Genomic DNA, 19,263 nt, shown 5'->3' on the forward strand with positions numbered 1-19,263 from the left:
ATTATCATTGTCAATAGATTGTTTGCTGTTGTGTGAATTGAGGTTCATCCGAGAGAAAAATGCATAACTTTACAAACATAGAAGGAAACAAAAGCAAATAGATGAACTTGGCGAAAGGGAGGGGAGGGGGAAGAGAACCCAGACAGCAGATTAAGAGAGTAGATTGTGTCCAAAAGATATCAAGCGTTTATTTAAGCAATACATACAATTTTTTAGCTAATACAGAAATGATCTGTCCCAGATGAAAATTGTGCATTATGCTGTCAAAAGGCGGACTCATTTTGCTAAAGTGCATATAAGAATTACAGGGGAGGGAAATCCGAACTTGATTGCTGAACTACAAACTGGAAAACAATAAAAAAATTAAAGACTTGTACAACAACAATGTGCCTGTGTGTGTGCTCTGTGGGCGTGCATATGCAGCGCAAGGCCAGCAAACTCTTTTCCAAAATGAAAAAGGAGAGGGAAATTGCAGGCAACTTGAATCCCTTAAACAATAGCTGGGGAATTGTAAAGCATCTACCTATCTCTGCAACCATCAAGGCATATTTCCAACGCAGCAATGCCTACTTTCGGACAAAAAACATAAACAATTTTTTTCCAGCTTTTGCATGGAGTGAAAAGGATTGTTTCCTTTTTGGTTGGTTTAAAAAATTAAAGCTCTGGTTGCTACCCTGCATGCTCTAGAGGAGACCAAAGGCAGGCTTAACATGAAACAATCTGGCAGTCAGTATCTAAAAGCAACATTGTAAAGCCATGACATGCACTAAGTGAGACTTCATGACATTTTTCTTTGAGCAGCTGATGTCCTTGACACATCACAAGTTTCTTTTGAAACTTCCCACATGGCAAAGTGGGGCTGCTCTTCGAGGAAACAAAAGGTCTAGAAGGGACTATTGTAGTTGCGGTTTTCTACACTTAATCCCAAATATTTAAAGCCTGCTTTATTTTCTAAACTAGAAAAATATAACCAACACTGTATCTAGCAATTCATGCTATGCTTTAGAATTTTAAATGAAAATCTGTTTAAAAAGTTTCCCCCTTTTTGAAATCCATTTGAACTGCAAATTTTCAAGAAACGTATTTCTGTTCTATGACACTAAAAACAAAATGGGATTCATAAGGAAAAAGTTAGCAGAGGGAAAGCCAGTATTCTTTTGATATAAAAGCCAGTTGGGAATTCTGTATGAAGCTTAACGTAAATGAGAGTTTCAGCATCAAGCCTGTGAAAATGGGACAGATATGGTGCTGTAAGGTGGCATCTGAAGTGGCAGAGCTGCAAGATACCCAAGAGGTCATCCAATCCAACCCCCTGCTCAATACAAGCTCTACAACTAGAGTATTCCTGACAGATATTTCTCCAGCCTCCACTTTAATACCTTCAGCAAAAGACAGCTTGCCACCTCCCCAAGCAAAACTGCCCCATTGCAGAACAGCTTTAACTCTTAGGAAGTTTATTTTAATGATCCCAAAGCAAGGATGTCTTTACAGGGGCTAGAAAAGTGGGTGACTGGCAGTGGCTATCAGCCTTTTTTGGCAAATATGTGACAAGTGAAGTCCGAACAGAATACTGTTGCACCAATGCAAATGCCACCTTCGCTGCCCCCAGTGGATCTGCCTCGCCTTTTACAAGCCAGAGAGTAGGCTGAAGTGCAGTCCTAGTTCTCCACAGATTGTGAGCCACCTTACTCCAATCCCTGCCACTAGAATAGACATGATGCTGGTTGGTCACTCGCGTTGTATGGGCAATGCATACCCAGAAGAAAATGAATCAAAAAGGACTAAAACAAGTCTTTATTGTTTCAAAGAACCAATTAATGACAGTTTTTCCTAAAAACTTTCTATCATTACAATTTACTACCCTCCACCCCCAAACATTTGAAAAGAATAGTTCCTGTAACTCTGCTTAAGAAGAGTGTTTGGCCTTGCATAGACTTGTATGCAATAAGAACAACCGAAGGCTCTTGGTGTGTACAGATTTTTAACATGATATGATAAACAAAATACCTGCAATTTACATGTTTCAAAATCTAGCTAGGTGAAAAAGGCCTTTTGAAACTAAAGTTTTGTACAGAGCAATGAATGACACAACTGAGTCAATTCAGTACCTCACTCAGGTAGATAAATGGCGAATAGCGACAGAAAAATTGCAAAACATCATTTAGCAATCTTGGCTGTGAAGATTATACTTTATAACTACCAAGTGTCTCACAGTTGGCAAATCCTGCTCATCCTTTAATGGCATATTTATTCAAAATATACAACTGGCTATAATTAAAAAATTAAATCCATTTCAAAGTGCATCAGATCATCTACAACTGTCCCAAGAAATATAGCATTTGTTGTGCCCCCCCCTAAAAAACGTAATAAGTACCAAGGAAACCAGAGGGGTTCCCCTTTTAGGAAGGATGGTATCAGTATGTTTTAGCTCACTGTGGGCTTGGCAGTTCCACAGAAGTCCTCACTGCAGTTTCTGAGCAGTTTGTTGCAGGTTGCTTAAGATCAAAATTAACTTTCTAATTGCCAATTAGAGACATCAAAAAGACACATTACAAAAAACAACAACACCCTGGCAACCACCATCTACAGCGTTACACGCAAGGAAGCACTTTTTTACTTCAGCGTAACAGACAGCAGAAAGAGTTGATGTCGACATATTACTCTCAGGGGTGGCGGAGTATTCCACTGGCCAGAACATGCCCTTAGTAGAAGTGTACCTCTGTTTTAGCCTTGCATCAGACAGAGGTATGCACTGGTGTGGCTGCAGGAGAAGATCCCCGGTCTGATGAAGAAGAAATGGAACGTGTTGCTGCTTCTCTTTGCAGCTCTTCAACCCTCTTCTGGAGCTCGGTTCTGATGACAAGGAGTTCTTTCAGATTCTGATGAATTGGCATCTGTTGGAAATGAAGACAGAGTTTGAGTAATAAAATGCCAGATTTTTTTGGGGGGGGAGGGGTGTGTATTCCAAGTCAAAGAAATGCAAATCTATTATTAAATGTTTATTATTCATCCATTCATTAGAATCAGGTTTATCCCGACTTGCCGTTAAAAGAAATGTTTAAGGCAGTCAAAACTAAAAATACAAAACCAACAAAATAAACAGCAGTATAAAAAAAGATAGCAGATAACACAATTACACTTAAATTAACAACTTGGGGAAATTTAGAAAGGCAAAGGCACACAGGAAAAGGCACAATGGCAGAAATCCATCAGAGAAGGGGATAGATGGGCCTCCCTTAGCAGACACAGTCACAGTGAAGGTCAACTCTGGCTTAAGTTATTTGTCTGTGATTGCCTTTTGGATATTAAAACTGGAATAAATTCTTCCCTCCAATAAAGTACACCTTTTAGCAAATAGATAGCAGAGGTTTGGAAAACTTAGGAAGACAGGCAGGAAGATGTCAAAAGGCATACTGCTTCCATGTTCTCTTGCCTGGTTTACCATTGTTAACTGTCAGAGAAAATGGAAATTGCTTCTTCAGTAACTGAGGAAAACCTCATCACAGCAAGCCTCCTGTAATAAGACAGTAGTAACACTATGGCCTCAACCCCAGATTGGTCTAATCCTGCTCTTTCCCCACATTTTGTTATATTTCTTATTTATTTTACTTGTTCAGTTTTAACTGCCCTTCATTAATTAAGGCCCCAGTACAGTTAAAGTGGCATTAAATCAGTTCCAGGAAAATCAGGGAGGGGGGAGGCAGGGGTGGAGGGCAAAACTAGAGCTGAAAAGGAGAAATGTGGGAGTTGGACATTCCCAACAAAATTGCTAATTGAACAACTGGACTTCAGACTGTTGATGTTGCTGTGAATTTGGCACAACCTGTGTACATGATTCCATATTATTTAATACCCGACAACCCTTGATTTTTTTTTTGCAAAATTGTTACAAAGGTACAATAATATATTCTCCATTGCTTTGTTCTCCAAAGGAATTTTACACTGGTGTAAAATTCTTGGTGGCCATCTGGGGAAAGGGGAAGTGAGAAGCATGAAGCAACATGGGATGGAACTGTAAACCAACTCTTGAGCACGGGGCAAAAAGGGATCAGCTCAAAGGCCCGTCTTCAAGCTCAGCTGCCCAATAAAAGCAACAAGAGTACACCTTGGAGCATGACACCAGTTCCTTCACTAGTGAGCAACCAGTCCCTTTTCACACCTGAAAGGAGCCCAAAGAAACATGCATATCAGAGGGTATTATTTGTAGGTAGGGTTTTAATGCCTGATATGAAGAACAAATGTGAACCAATTCCTGGTCTGTGTTCAAGTAGCTTTTGCAACCCTGCTTTCCTGAAATAGGTGTAGGTCTCTTCCCTTTAGCGAATTATTTCCCTTTAGTGAATTATGAGTGTCACTGTGGACAGCCTGTAGTCTGCTGCTAGGCAACGCTTTGAAAGCAATACACATTTTCTACTCTGCAGCTGAATATACCCAATATGGGAAAGTGAGACAGCCACACACCTATGTCAGTTTTCTGCACAGAGACATTACTCCAGAGGTGGACAAGAACACCAGTCAGAATTCTGCTTCCATCTAGTAATTTCATGGGTGGAAAGAATAATCCGTTTCCTAATCTTGCTGTAAAATTGACTGGGCAATCACTCAATAACACTTCCAGTTTTCCTATAGATAATTAGGCTACAAATATATGAAAAGTCATTAGCAATGATAAACAAAAAGATGAATCCCTCCACTTTGATTCCATAAATTAAATTACTTCTAGAGGTATCAGTTGTTCTACTAATGTGTTAAAACGAACACAGATGAAAGAGAGGGAAACCAAAGGGGAAAAGTCACAATGGGAAAACATCTGCTAACCAACACGATTTAATCTTCAAGGAGCCTTCAACAAAAAAACTGATGCCCTGTTTGTTATGTTTCAAGGAAGTGCATAGTTTGCTAAACCACTGGCAATTGGTCTACCAGGTCAGTTCATATGGCATTTGATTATGTGAGCAGTTGCTTGTTTTCTATGTCATCATTTCCCATGCCCAGAGTGATGTCTGATGAAAATGCATACAGCATACACTAACTAATCTGCAAAAGAAGCTGTAGGCTTATTTCCACTGGTTACACAGTGTACTATATTCCTTGCAACTGTTTTAAGTTGTTCTTTCAGTCAAATCACCTGAGTAGTGAAGCACTCGTTTTAATTTAGGCGAGCGATTCTAGGATTTCATTTCATTATTTATTGTGTATTTAATAAATATTGAAAATTGCTGCCTGCCACTGTGTATAATAGCTACTCACTTACAGAACTACCAGTTCTTAATTGTACGGATAGCAAGTGTGCATTCTTGCATTTCCTTTTTACTTGCTCAAGAACAGCCATTCAAAAGAAAATTGTTCAGGAATGAATGTCTATCTTCTATTATAGGCCCGCTCTTTTAAAAAAGAAACATCACAATTTTAGCACTGGGAAGAAAAGCAGCAGTAGAATAAAAAGACTATTTTAGATCAATTGCTTGATGTAGAGCAGGCATAGGCAAACTCAGCCCTCCAGATGTTTTGGGACTACAACTCCCATCATCCCTGACCACTAGTCCTGTTAGCTAGGGATGATGGGAACTGTAGTCCCAAAACATCTGGAGGGCCGAGTTTGCCTATGCCTGATGTAGAGCCTGATCTTATCTCTGCTTTTGTAGCTATTGTGGTGCAACAGGGAAGTTCTAATCTGCTTCCTCAGGGGCTGGCGAGTTTAAAGTGGTAATGCCTTCATCACCACTAACACATCTAGAAAAAGAGGTGCCGGAACTGAGTTCCAGAGAGTTCTGGCTGAAAAAAGCCCTAACCACCACCACTACCCTTATGGTCAAAAGGCTCTTGCAGGTTTCTCAAGCAGTGCAAAACCAATTTGATTAGAGACTGTAGTGAGACAATTAAAAATATAATAATAATAATAATAATAATGACATGTGCAACAAATTTGCACAATTTGTAATCCACCATGGTGACAGCAACTAACAAGGCATGCAGGGAAGCCCCACCACCACATTTTTATTTTGTTGGCTGAAAGGGATTGCAAAAACAAGGGTTATCAATCACATAGCAGGACTGGTGAGCTGTGTTTAATTTGTTGGGTCACAAAATTGTGTAGGCCTACTGCACACACCCCTTCATGGATCAATGCCTTGTCGTGGCAAAGGGGCTTGAATAACTCAGAGAAGCTATGAGCTATGCCGTGCAGGGCCACCCAAGATGGACAGGTCATAGTGGAGAGTTTTGACTAAACATGATCCACCTGGAGAAGAAACTGGCAAGCCACTCCAGCATCCCTGCCAAGAAAACTCCATGGACAAAGACAAAAGGCATATAAAAGTTATGATGCTGGAAGATGAGCCTCTCAGGTTGGAAGGCGTCCAACATGCTACTGAGGAAGAGCGGAGGACAAGTACAAGTAGATTCAGAGCTGATGAAGCGGCTGGGCCAAAACCGAAAGGTCGCTCAGGTGCGGAAGGAAAGTCCAATGCTGTAAAGAAAAATATTGCATAGGAACCTGGTATGTAAGAACCATAAACCTTGGTAAGCTGGATGTGGTCAAAAATGAGATGGCAAGAATAAATATTGACATCCTGGGCATCAGTGAACTAAAATGGAAGGGAATGGACAAATTCAGTTCGGATAACTATCATATCTACTACTGTGGGCAAGAATCCCATAGAAGAAATGGAGTGGCCCTCATAGTCAACAAAAGAGTGGCAAAAGCTGTAATGGGATGCAATCTCAAAAATGACAGAACGATCTCGATACGAATCCAAGGCAGACCTTTTAACATCACAGTAATCCAAGTTTATGCACCAACTACCGGTGCTGAAGAAACTGAAATTGACCAATTCTATGAAGACTTACAACACCTTCTAGAAATGACACCAAAGAAGGATGTTCTTCTCATTACAGGGGATTGGAATGCTAAAGTAGGGAATCAAGAGATAAAAGGAACAACTGGCAAGTTTGGCCTTGGAGTTCAAAATGAAGCAGGGCAAAGGCTAATAGAGTTCTGTCAAGAGAACAAGCTGGTCATCACAAACACTCTTTTCCAACAACACAAGAGCCGACTCTATACATGGATATCACCAAATGGGCAGCATCAAAATCAGATTGATTATATTCTCTGCAGCCAAAGATGGAGAAGCTCTATACAGTCAGCAAAAACAAGACCTGGAGCTGACTGTAACTCAGATCATCAGCTTCTCATAGCAAAATTCCAGCTTAAACTGAAGAAAGTAGGAAAAACCACTGAGTCAGTAAGATACAATCTAAATCAAATCCCTTATGAATACACAGTGGAAGTGAGGAACAGGTTTAAGGATTTAGATTTGGTGGACAGAGTGCCTGAAGAACTATGGATGGAGGCTCGTAACATTATACAGGAGGCAGCAACGAAAACCATCCCAAGGAAAAGGAAATGCAAGAAAGCAAAATGGGTGTCCAATGAGGCCTTACAAATAGTGGGGGAGAGGAGGCAAGCAAAATGCAAGGGAGATAGGGAAAGATATAGGAAACTGAATGCAGATTTCCAAAAAATAGCAAGGAGAGACAAGAGGGCCTTCTTAAACGAGCAATGCAAAGAAATAGAGGAAAACAATAGAATGGGAAAAACCAGAGATCTGTTCAAGAAAACTGGAGATATGAAAGGAACATTTCGTACAAAGATTACCATAATAAAGGACAAAAGTGGTAAGGACCTAACAGAAGCAGAAGACATCAAGAAGAGGTGGCAAGAATACACAGAGGAATTATACCAGAAAGATATGGAGGTCTTGTACACCTCAGGTAGTGTGGTTGCTGACCTTGAGCCAGACATCTTGGAGAGTGAAGTCAAATGGGCCTTAGAAAGCACTGCTAATAACAAGGCCAGTGGAAGTGATGATATTCCAGTTGAACTATTTAAAATTTTAAAAGATGATGCTGTTAAGGTGCTACACCCAATATGCCAGCAAGTTTGGAAAACTCGGCAATGGCCAGAGGATTGGAGAAGATCAGTCTACATCCCAATTCCAAAGAAGGGCAGTGCCAAAGAATTCTCCAACTACTGCACAATTGCCCTCGTTTCACACGCTAGCAAGGTTATGCTTAAAATTCTACAAGGCAGGCTTAGGATTTCGAAGGGGCAGAGGAACCAGAGACCAAATAGCAAACATGTGCTGGATTATGGAGAAAGCTAGAGAGTTCCAGAAAAACATCTACTTCTGCTTCATTGACTATGCAAAAGCCTTTGACGGTGTCGACCACAGCAAACTATGGCAAATTCTTAAAGAAACTAGTGGAATTCAGCCCGTTAAAATAAACGGGCGCTAGAACAGATTTTATTGATTTTTAGTGTGCAGAGAGGAACGGGTGTGCAGCCCCGCCGAAGCGGCGGCTGTGGGAGGGGCCAGCAGGCCCCCCCACGCGCCGCCGCCACAGAAAGAGGCCGAATTGCGGCCTTCTTCTGGGCGCCCGCTGCCCAGCTGGGCTCAGCTGAGCACCCCAACGAAGCGGCGGCTGTGGGAGGGGCCAGCCGCCCCCCCATGCACCGCCGCCACAGAAAGAGGCCGAATTGCGGCCTTCCTCTGGGCGCCCGCTGCCCAGCTGGGCTCAGCTGAGCACCCCAACGAAGCGGCGGCTTTGGGAGGGGCCAGCCGCCCCCCCATGCACCGCCGCCACAGAAAGAGGCCGAATTGCGGCCTTCCTCTGAGCGCCCGCTGCCCAGCTGGGCTCAGCGGAGCGCCCCAACGAAGCGGCGGCTGTGGGAGGGGCCAGCCACCCCCCCACGCGCCGCCGCCACAGAAAGAGGCCGAATTGCGGCCTTCTTCTGGGCGCCCGCTGCCCAGCTGGGCTCAGCGGAGCGCCCCAACGAAGCGGCGGCTGTGGGAGGGGCTAGCCGCCCCCCCACGCGCCGCCGCCACAGAAAGAGGCCGAATTGCGGCCTTCTTCTGGGTGCCCGCTGCCCAGCTGGGATCAGCGGAGCGCCCCAACGAAGCAGCGGCTGTGGGAGGGGCTAGCCGCCCCCCCACGCGCCGCCGCCACAGAAAGAGGCCGAATTGCGGCCTTCTTCTGGGTGCCCGCTGCCCAGCTGGGATCAGCGGAGCGCCCCAACGAAGCAGCGGCTGTGGGAGGGGCTAACCGCCCCCCCACGCGCCGCCGCCACAGAAAGAGGCCGAATTGCGGCCTTCTTCTGGGCGCCCGCTGCCCAGCTGGGCTCAGCGGAGCGCCCCAACGAAGCGGAGTAAACGGTAGGCAGAGGTGGGGGGGGGGAGAGAGCGCGCGCGTGTGCGTCCTGTCTCTCCGTCCAATCCCTGTGTCCCTGGGGCACATGCGCAGTAGCCCAGGGACACACGGGACAGCTTGGACGCAGGGACAACTTGGACATTATTATATAGGATGGGAGTGCCTGATCATCTCATCTCTCTCCTGAGAAATCTCTATGTGGGACAAGAAGCTACAGTTAGAACTGGATATGGAACAACTGACTGGTTCAAAATTGTGAAAGGAGTGTAACAAGGTTGTATATTGTCTCCCTGCTAATTTAAGTTACAGGTAGGTAGCCGTGTTGGTCTGAGTCGAAGCAAAATAAAAAAATTCCTTCAGTAGCACCTTAAAGACCAACTAAGTTTATATTTTGGTATGAGCTTTCGTGTGCATGCACACTTCTTCAGATACAGTGTATCTGAATAAGTGTGCATGTACACGAAAGCTCATACCAAAATATAAACTTAGTTGGTCTTTAAGGTGCTACTGAAGGAATTTTTTTATCCTGCTTATTTAACTTATATGCAGAATTCATCATGCGAAAGGCTGGACTGGATGAATCCCAAGCCGGAATTAAGATTGCCGGAAGAAATATCAACAACCTCAGATATGCAGATGACACAATCTTGATGGCAGAAAGTGAGGAGGAATTAAAGAACCTTTTAATGAGGGTGAAAGAGGAGAGCGCAAAATATGGTCTGAAGCTCAACGTCAAAAAAACCAAGATCATGGCCACTGGTCCCATCACCTCCTGGCAAATAGAAGGGGAAGAAATGGAGGCAGTGAGAGATTTTACTTTCTTGGGTTCCTTGGGAGAAAAGCAATGACAAAGTTAGACAGCATCTTAAAAAGCAGAGACATCACCTTGCCGACAAAGGTCCGTATAGTTAAAGCTATGGTTTTCCCAGTAGTGATGTATGGAAGTGAGAGCTGGACCATAAAGAAGGCTGATCACTGAAGAATTGATGCTTTTGAATTATGGTGCTGGAGGAGACTCTTGAGAGTCCCATGGACTGCAAGAAGATCAAACCTATCAATTCTGAAGGAAATCAGCCCTGAGTGCTTACTGGAAGGACAGATCGTGAAGCTGAGGCTCCAGTACTTTGGCCACCTCATGAGAAGAGAAGAACCCCCGGGAAAAGACCCTGATGTTGGGAAAGATTGAGGGCACAAGGAGAAGGGGACGACAGAGGATGAGATGGTTGGACAGTGTTCTCGAAGCTACGAACATGAGTTTGACCAAACTGCGAGAGGCAGTGGAATACAGGAGTGCCTGGCGTGCTATGGTCCATGGGGTCATGAAGTCGGACACAACTAAACGACTAAACAACAACAACTGCACACCACAAACAATGTTGGCTCCATGATAGCACTTTCAACTCTGAAGAATTGGGAGAAAGGAGAACTTCCTCTTCCCCACATAAAAAGGCTACATCAGCATTAGGAACCTTGGACTCACTCTGTCACCCCTCAAAACCTCTTGCACGGCACTATTACATTCCTTAAGAGCTTCCAACAGTGGAGAAAGTTGCTGTTCTGCATCCAGCACAAAAAAAATGAAAGGCTCCTGACCCAGTCAGTCCAATGAACTCTGTAGTGGAGCAGAGCATAAAACTATTATTTTATAGAGCATAAAACTATTATTTTATAGAGTCATAACACATTCCTATGATGGTTCAAAAGGACAATGTTCTACAGTTGTTGCTTTTGATAGTCTTTCAAACAGCATATATTCCCAGTAGAACTAATTTCAAGCCCTAAACAACACTGCACAAGGAGTCCCATGAACGAAAACATCATAGCCACATTGGATCAACATTTTAAATCTCTACCATAAAAAGGTGTGCCTCTGAAATGTAGCGGAAATACAAACTGAACGTTCACAAAAAGCAAATGTCAAAATCAGATCAATCTCCCAAGCGATTTACAAGCTTAAGAGGCCCTAAAACTAACAGGGAATCAGAATAAAAGAAGCAACCAAAGATCAAATGTGTTTTGAGGAATGGAAGCACAGCACCGTCACTTTGGCAAAGAAAAAGTAGTTCAAGATCAGGGAAGACAAGGGGGGGAAACAACTCAAAACTTGAGGCTGAGAACATAAAATTGGCTGCAAATCAGCAACTAGTATGAAAAGCAGGATGATCATAGGCTAGACATACAGGCATGAAATGGCAACATGTTAAAAATTAGTAAATGGTGCACTATAAATATTTTGAGGCTCACCCATTTTGTTTTTTGCTATAAAAATGCTGACAAAATATTCCATCCTCCACTGAGTCACAGAATTCCACCTTTAGATCTAGATGACATCACTAATGGTTCCACTCTGTTGTTTGCTCCCTTTTCGCATAGGGGAACTTGAGCACACTCAGCTGTCCTACTCATACAGTTCATGTTTGTTCAAAAGTTAAGTCTCACTGTTTAATGGTGCTTGTTCCCAACTAAATGTGCATAAGATTGTAGCCACATTCTCAAATCGGTTTCTCCTGTCAGGTATTCATTATAGCAAGTAACTGCCATTTCGTCAACTCCTCAGCTTAAAGCCTTTGAATACAGGGACTGTGGTTTTGCACAGTGAATTAATGGAACTAGCATTACTTTCAGCTGGAAGACTAGAGCGCAAGGACTTGCTTCTGTGAGGCACTTCCACAGGTCACTTGTTGGTACTCCCTTTGAGCACTGGTAAGACAGTGTCCTGTTTCAAGTGCCCCTCTGCCTACCTGTCTGCAACAGGCATGGCCACAGTCCCAGTGAAGGCACAGCAGATCTAGCTGCATGGCTTAGGCAAGTTTGTTGGTGGGATACAAGTTCCCCCAATGCCACACTGTTCCAGTTAATCCTGGGGCTCCTTCCTTAGCTCAAAGTGCTTGATGACAAAAGCCAGATAAATGGTTTTCTCCTTTTCAATCAATCATTTTATTTGCATGCTGCCTTTCTAAAGTTAAGACCATGCTCAAGGAAGCTTACAACATATAAAAAATCATGTACCTACAGACATAGCAAAAGTAGTCATAAATAATAAATAAAACATCAAAAAGCACACAACCAAACTGAACAATCTCCACATGAAATAATAAGGTCCAAAAAATTAACAGAAACAACAGCAACAACCACCCGCCCACAAAATCCCCCTAAACAAAATCCCAGCCAAGGATTTTGTTCAGCAGCCTTGACCTTTGTAGCTGGAGTCAGTCAGGGCCCCGACCTTCCAGGCCAGGTGGAAAAAGGCAGGGAGCTGGTCCTCCAGGGCTCACAGCCAAGGTGGTCACATTCAGATACAGTATTAACATAAAGAGGAACTATGCTAAGGAAAGTTAACAGAAAAAAGCTGGAGCATGTCAGTTAGGGCTAGGTGTTTGGGCTATAGTTCTCCGCCCAATAACCTTTACATTGCCAGTTTCATCAGTTCAAGATCTCTTGAAGTTCAGTGTCAAACTGTTTCTGGCAATAAACCCATGTCACAAAACAAGAGAGAGGGTTAGGAACAGGATATTCCCAGCATGCCACACAGTCCAGACTAAACCTCTTAGTCCTATATAAGCCAAAGTGTAGCTGTGACGGGACTCCTTTGCTATTATTCCCAGCAAGTGGCATTCAAAAGCATGCTGCCTCCAACAGTGGAGGTAGAATATAGTCACTATGCTAGTTGGACTTGATAGCCCTATTACGGTATGCTCCTTGAATGCATTTTGATATCTGGTAAGGAAAGAAGACATTTCTTTTACCTGTCAGGAATCTTCCGGCATTCAGTTTCATTTGCTGTTTCCTATTGTTTGCTGATTCATAAGTTCTTATTATTGTATGACTTAACTATGTGTCTATAGCTGTAGTTTTTTGTTTTTGTTTTACACTCTATTTCCATTGAAACATGCACAACACATATGGGTAGATGGGGGTGCAATTCTTACGTTATGACCTGACCTCAGGCTGCCTGATCTTTTCTGCACATTGCCACATTCCAAGCAGCCTTGATCCAACATCTCCCTATCGAGTATTTGGGTAGAAACTTAGTGCATACCTCAACAAAAAAGGAATGTCAGAACATTTTGTACATCAGAACGTACAAAAGTGATTGTGCCACTTATGAAGCACTTTTAGTAAGAACCAAAACAGAGGGCTTTATCAGATGTTAGTCCTACTCAGAGTAAACCTACTGAAATTAATGGACCCAAGTTACTAATGTCTATTAACTTCAGTAAGTCTATTCTGAGTAGAACCAGCAATGATTACAACCCAGAATTCTACACCACACAGGCACAATCCCCATTACGGTTAGAATTTGTGGCATTCAGAATTGCTGACCAGATCTGTTTAGAAAATTCTCATCTCATCAGTAAAATAAAATTCTTTCAAATTTGCATTTTTAACTGATTTCTGAAATAATCCACCCTGAGGAAAGAAAAGCTTAAAAATACTCTCTCACAGAAGGTGCTAAGGTATTCCAGAGAGAGGGGTTAGGTACCTTTACTAGCAGTCGTAAAAGGTAAGTCTGCTTTCATAAAAGGGAGAAAAAAGAAGAGTCAGCACAAACAGATATTCCAATCTGGCAACAAAATGAGACTTTTTAAATAGGTCCTATGAGGCAATTAGTGATTATGCAGCTTTCGTGTCCAAAATTTCCTCCTTCTACAGCAACACAAAACCTAAAGGTAAAAAAGATTTAGTGCTAACTGGTAACAGTTCAAGCCTTAAAATGTGGCTTCTAAAAGAGCTGAGTAGGAGGAAGATGACCAACTCAGATATTCAGCCCTGGTAAGGTTGGGCACAATCCTTATATTATAAATTATAAGAGATTTTACTTTCTCGGGCTCCTTGATCACTGCAGATGGTGACAGCAGTCACGAAATTAAAAGACGCCTGATTCTTGGGAGAAAAGCAATGACAAACCTAGACAGCATCTTTAAAAGCAGAGACATCACCTTGCCTACAAAGGTCCGTATAGTTAAAGCTATGGTTTCCCCAGTAGTGATGTATGGAAGTGAGAGCTGGACCATAAAGAAGGCTGATCGCCGAAGAATTGATGCTTTTGAATTATGGTGCTGGAGGAGACTCTTGAGAGTCCCATGGACTGCAAGAAGATCAAACCTATCCATTCTTAAGGAAATCAGCCCTGAGTGCTCACTGGAAGGACAGATCGTGAAGCTGAGGCTCCAATACTTTGGCCACCTCATGAGAAGAGAAGAATCCTTGGAAAAGACCCTGATGTTGGGAAAGATTGAGGGCACTAGGAGAAGGGGATGACAGAGGACGAGATGGTTGGACAGTGAGTTTGACCAAACTGCGGGAGGCAGTGGAAGACAGGAGTGCCTGGCGTGCTATGGTCCATGGGGTCATGAAGAGTCGGACACAACTAAACGACTAAACAACAACAACAAGGTTGGGCAATCCTGTTTGGATCCTATCCCAGTAACTTATAATTGTGTACTGTGCAGATACATATTTCAAAGAAGAACAATGCATAATCCTAGAAGGACTGTGGCATCAAACTGAAACCGGGAAGAGGGGGATGCTATAAAATCAGCTATGGCCAGGAAAATTGGAGCACTGTTCTACCCACAGTTGCCTATTCTAGGTTTTGAATACTGACTTGAGTGAACTTCACCCTAGGCAAGGGTAGTTTTAATCCTATATTATCCCCAGGTCCTGGACTCCAGTATCTGTAGGACTGCCACAGACTTCTTTGGTCCCTGAAAAAATGAGTGGGGACACAGATGGGGACTTGCCCATTGCTAAAGGTAGCAGATGAGAAGGCTAATAATCATTGATCAGCACAAATTATAAATAATTATATGCACTTGAGTCACAAATCCAAGAAGGAAAGCACACACAACCACTCCCATCAAGGAAACATTCTCACACAGCAGAGGTTGATTCATGGTTGCTTGGTCAGCATCTGACAGCTTGCACATGTGAAAGAACTGCCACAGAGAGAACTTTCAGATCACCACAAAATATAGCAAAGTTGACAAAAGAAAAGAAAAGAATGAAATGGTGTTGTGTGTGCAATGTGTTAAAGAGCTGCATCTCTTACTTTGTGCTGTGTCCCTCCTCCCTCCCTAGTTCTCCACACATTGTCTAGAACTTTAAGGATTTTGGAGGGGGCTGGGAAAGGGAGTCAATCACTTTGTGTTGGATGGAAATATATTTTGCTCTTCAAAAGAACTGAATAGCATGTGCAGGGAACTATTGGGAGTGCCTCGGAGGCACTTGGAAGTGGCAATACTCACATTGCTCCCAAGCATCTCTGTAGTACAGAGTGACAGGCTAAAGCTCTGCATGTCCCAGATTTGTGGGGGTTGGGCAGGATTTCAGGCTATCGCGAATAATTATTAGTTATCAAGGCCAGTCAAAATTTTGAAGCCCTCCAACTGGCCATTTTGAGCAGCAGCCAGTTGTTTAAAAATACAGTGGTGCCTCGCTAGACGAAATAAATTCGTTCCAGGACTCAATTCGTCCTACGAAAATTTCGTCTAGCGAGGCACCGTTTCCCATAGGAATGTATTAAAAGTCAATTAATGTGTTCCGATGGGCTCCGGGGGAACTGGTGGTGGCGGCGGCGCTTGCTCTCTTGGCTCGGGGAAGGAAGGCAGGAGCTTTCCCGAGCCAAGAGAGCAAGCGCCGCTGCTGCCAACGACAGAGCTGGATCGGACGAAGCTTCAGAAGCTTCGTCGGATCCGGCTCTGTCGGGAGGGGTGGGGGAAAGGTGAAGGAACGATCCTGCGCCTTTCCCCCACCGCTGCCAAGCCCCATGCCGGCTTTTCGCGGTGAGAAGCGGGGGCGGGGGAAGACCTTCCCCCGCTGCCGCCTCTTGCCTGCCTCCCCCGACATGGAACGCAACTTCGGAGGTTGGGGGAGGCAGGCGAGAGGCGGCGGCGGGGGATGGAGCTGAATCGCAGCGGGTGCTGATTGCCCCCGCCTGTCTTCCCCAAACCAAGGGGAAGACAGGCAGGGGCAGCCGCTGCACCGCCGTGTTTCAGCTCCGCCCCCTGGCAAAGGAAGATTAGCTGTCAGCTTCCCTCGCTGACAGCTGATCTCCCTTTGCCACTTTCTATGGCCGCGCTTCGTAAGACGAAGCGGCGGTCATAGAAAATTTTGTCGTCTTATGAATGCCTCGCACAACGCAAAACTCTTTCATCTAGCAAGTTTTTCGTTGTGCGAGGCATTCGTAAAGTGAGGCACCACTGTATGTTGCTCCAGTCAGAGATGAAAGGGACAGAATCACATTCCTTTGATTATTTTACCAAACAATCAAAGCTCTGATGATTTCTAGACCTCTTTAGTATTGCATTTCCCTTTTTTTTAATGGCAAAAGAAATTCAATTGAAAAGCAAACAAATGCATACCTGGGGTCTCATTCGTGGATTCCATCGTACATAGTAGTTCACCCATAATTCTAAATGGCTTAGACTAGCAACTGGATATAGGACATGGTTTTCGTAGTTTACGTAGAAAGGGTTGCTGAATTCATCAAGCTGACTATTAATGTAGGACCATAAAGAGATTGTCTTTGTGCTGATCTCCTGAAGGAAAAATAATACTTGTAAACAATTATAATGAAAATATTTTCAAACTTCTAACTATTAAGGAAGCATTTTTATATCAATCTGTTGGCTGAGGAACATCTTCTGTGGAACTCATGTGCATTGGGGCATCTTCTTGGGTATGTTCTCTGTTCAGGGTAGACTTGTTTGTCTTTAGAATGTAACCTAGAATACCCTGCCCTATAAACAGACACAGAACAAAAACTCACAATTTCCCACAGTTGCCAATGCTGGGGAAGACTGGCAAAAATGGACAAACCACCTTCCAGGAAAACATTTATTTTCACCGAGGAATCCTCAATAAACCTACATGGAAAGCCAGAGTTACAAGGACCACAATTGGAAACACATCCACTTCAGTATTAAACTTACAGATCTCTTGCAAATGTTTTGAATTTACTAAGAGCTCATCTACACTTCTGCTTGTCCTGCCATTTCCCCCCAGGAAAATCCATTGTTTACCACTGAATCAGAGCAAACATCATTCAGGTTTTGGAGACATTTGCTCCAAATTGGCACTGAAGAGAAGGTTTTCCGGGGGAAAGTGGCAGTGCAAAGGCAAAATTGCTCAGACCCGTGCCTGCAAAACATGAGAGAAGTGGAAAACAGCTCAGATTCATGCTTTCTAGTCACAGGAGAAGTGGAAGTGTGGACAAGCCCACGTTTTGCACTGAGTTTCTGTTTTAAGAGATATCATGGTCCCAAACTTGTTTCCTTTAAAGAAAAATAATGGCAATATTTTGATGCAACAATAATTTCTTATGCTTTTTCAAATTCAACGTTATCAAATAAGCTTCCATTGGAAAATACTGAATTTTTACCCCCACCTATTAGAAAAAATAGGCTTCAAATGGTAAAGGTAAACACTGAATGCTATCAGAAAGGTAAGAAAATTATTGAGATGTCAGGAAATAAAAAACACTTAAGTACAGAAATGAGGCAGTTATTTTAGAAAAGGGTTATAACCTATTTTTACCACAGTCTCCCTATACCTACCTAAATACTATGTTTCTAATTAAATGTCCATGTTTAGGTTTATTCATATCAGTTTTTAAATTCTATGACCAAATACAAACATCATTATGAAACCATTATTAAATCAAGGTTTCAGAATCTGAATTCTTATCAGCATCATCTTGCAATTTTATACTCCTCCAGTGCTACAAAGCATCTGTTTCCACTACAGCTGTCTCTTAAATTGCATTTTTTTTAAGGGAGCTGCATTAGATTATCCATTCATGAGAGGGAGCTGCCTGGTAGGCACATACTTGGTGAGAATATGTAATTCAGCTCCATCTTGTGGTGCAATTGTGCAATTTGCTGTGCTGAATCAGTCACTTAAAGTCAGATATATACCAAAACACAAAAGGTTAGGCTTGTACTAACATTTTTCTTCCTGGGAAAAGGCGAGTGACATAGTTTAGCATGTGCTTTCCCTCTGCTCTCTCTCGAGGTTCAAATTAGCACGATTTAGCACATTAGCTGGGTGTTGTACCCAGGATCCTTCAAAATCCGCTATTCACATTTCTCATGCAACTGAGGTATGTTCAGAGAGATCCTGACTAGAGAAAAATCGTATGTGCTGAACATACGGAACCACCTTATTTTGAGAACATTTGTCCATTGAACCCAGTACTGACTACTCTGACTGGAAGCAACTTGCCAAGGCCTGCCAAGCCCAGAAGGCTTTTTTAGCCTTTCTACTTGATGTCCTTTTAGATGGAGAAGGAGGCTGGGACTCTCAGCTTGCTCCATCACTATCCCATGGGCTCCCCTCAGGTTTCATAGAGGCTCATGTTACCTAATGGATTCAAAGAGAAGGGAGAAGTTGCCTGTATTCGTGGCATCTGGTGCCTTTTTGGTACGTCAAGAGGAATATGAAAATTCATTTCTAGGTGACATTTAAAAACTTTCAGCTCTACAGAACAGGCAAAACAGCCTCAAATTTTCTTTTGGCTTCTGTAAAACCATTACATGGGTGATTTACTTTACCTCTTTCATTCGCTGATGTTCAGAGTTGTATAAAAAGGTGCCAAAAAGACAGCTATAAAGATGATCCAAAATGGTGATCAGAAACAGCTCATTGAATTCAAATGCTGCTGGAAACTAAAACAACAAAATATTTTGTTATACTTTTTTGTTAAGGGAAAACAGTACAGTACGCCCGTAACTTGTGCACATTCAGCCTTATGTGTGTGGCAAAAAATGTTTAAAAATTTAAGAGAGTGTAGGAAAGGAAAGGGGTGGGGTTCTGGGGGAAATGACTTTGGCAATCCCATCTGTTGTTGAACCCAATGTGTTCTGACTATACACAATTTTGGATTTAGATGTGATCCCTGGAATGTAAGCCAGGTTTCAGGCCTATTGTATTTTATTTGAAAACACACACACACACACACACACACACACACACAGAGAGAGAGAGAGAGAGAGAGAGAGAGAGAGAGAGAGAGAGAGAGAGAGAGATCTTGAATGTAAAATGCAATTTGAA

The 19,263-nt window shown here is 43.0% G+C and overlaps 1 protein-coding gene across 4 annotated transcripts in view; it reads right to left on the bottom strand.

The window, feature by feature from the left end:
* Nucleotides 1-361: 361 nt before the first annotated feature.
* MTMR1 (myotubularin related protein 1) overlaps nucleotides 362-19,263 on the bottom strand; it is a 55,750-nt gene continuing 36,848 nt past the window's right edge. For all 4 annotated transcript variants that reach the window (XM_035113262.2, XM_035113259.2, XM_035113260.2 and 1 more), the window contains 3 exons: nucleotides 18,765-18,878; nucleotides 16,575-16,751; nucleotides 362-2,894 (listed from right to left, as the gene is read on the bottom strand). In XM_035113262.2, the coding sequence (XP_034969153.2) occupies nucleotides 2,736-2,894; nucleotides 16,575-16,751; nucleotides 18,765-18,878 (450 nt within the window). In that variant the 3' untranslated portion in view covers nucleotides 362-2,735. The remainder of the gene's footprint in view (nucleotides 2,895-16,574; nucleotides 16,752-18,764; nucleotides 18,879-19,263) is intronic.

Source organism: Zootoca vivipara, chromosome Z, assembly GCF_963506605.1.
Source record: "Zootoca vivipara chromosome Z, rZooViv1.1, whole genome shotgun sequence".
Taxonomy (NCBI): Eukaryota; Metazoa; Chordata; class Lepidosauria; order Squamata; family Lacertidae; genus Zootoca; species Zootoca vivipara.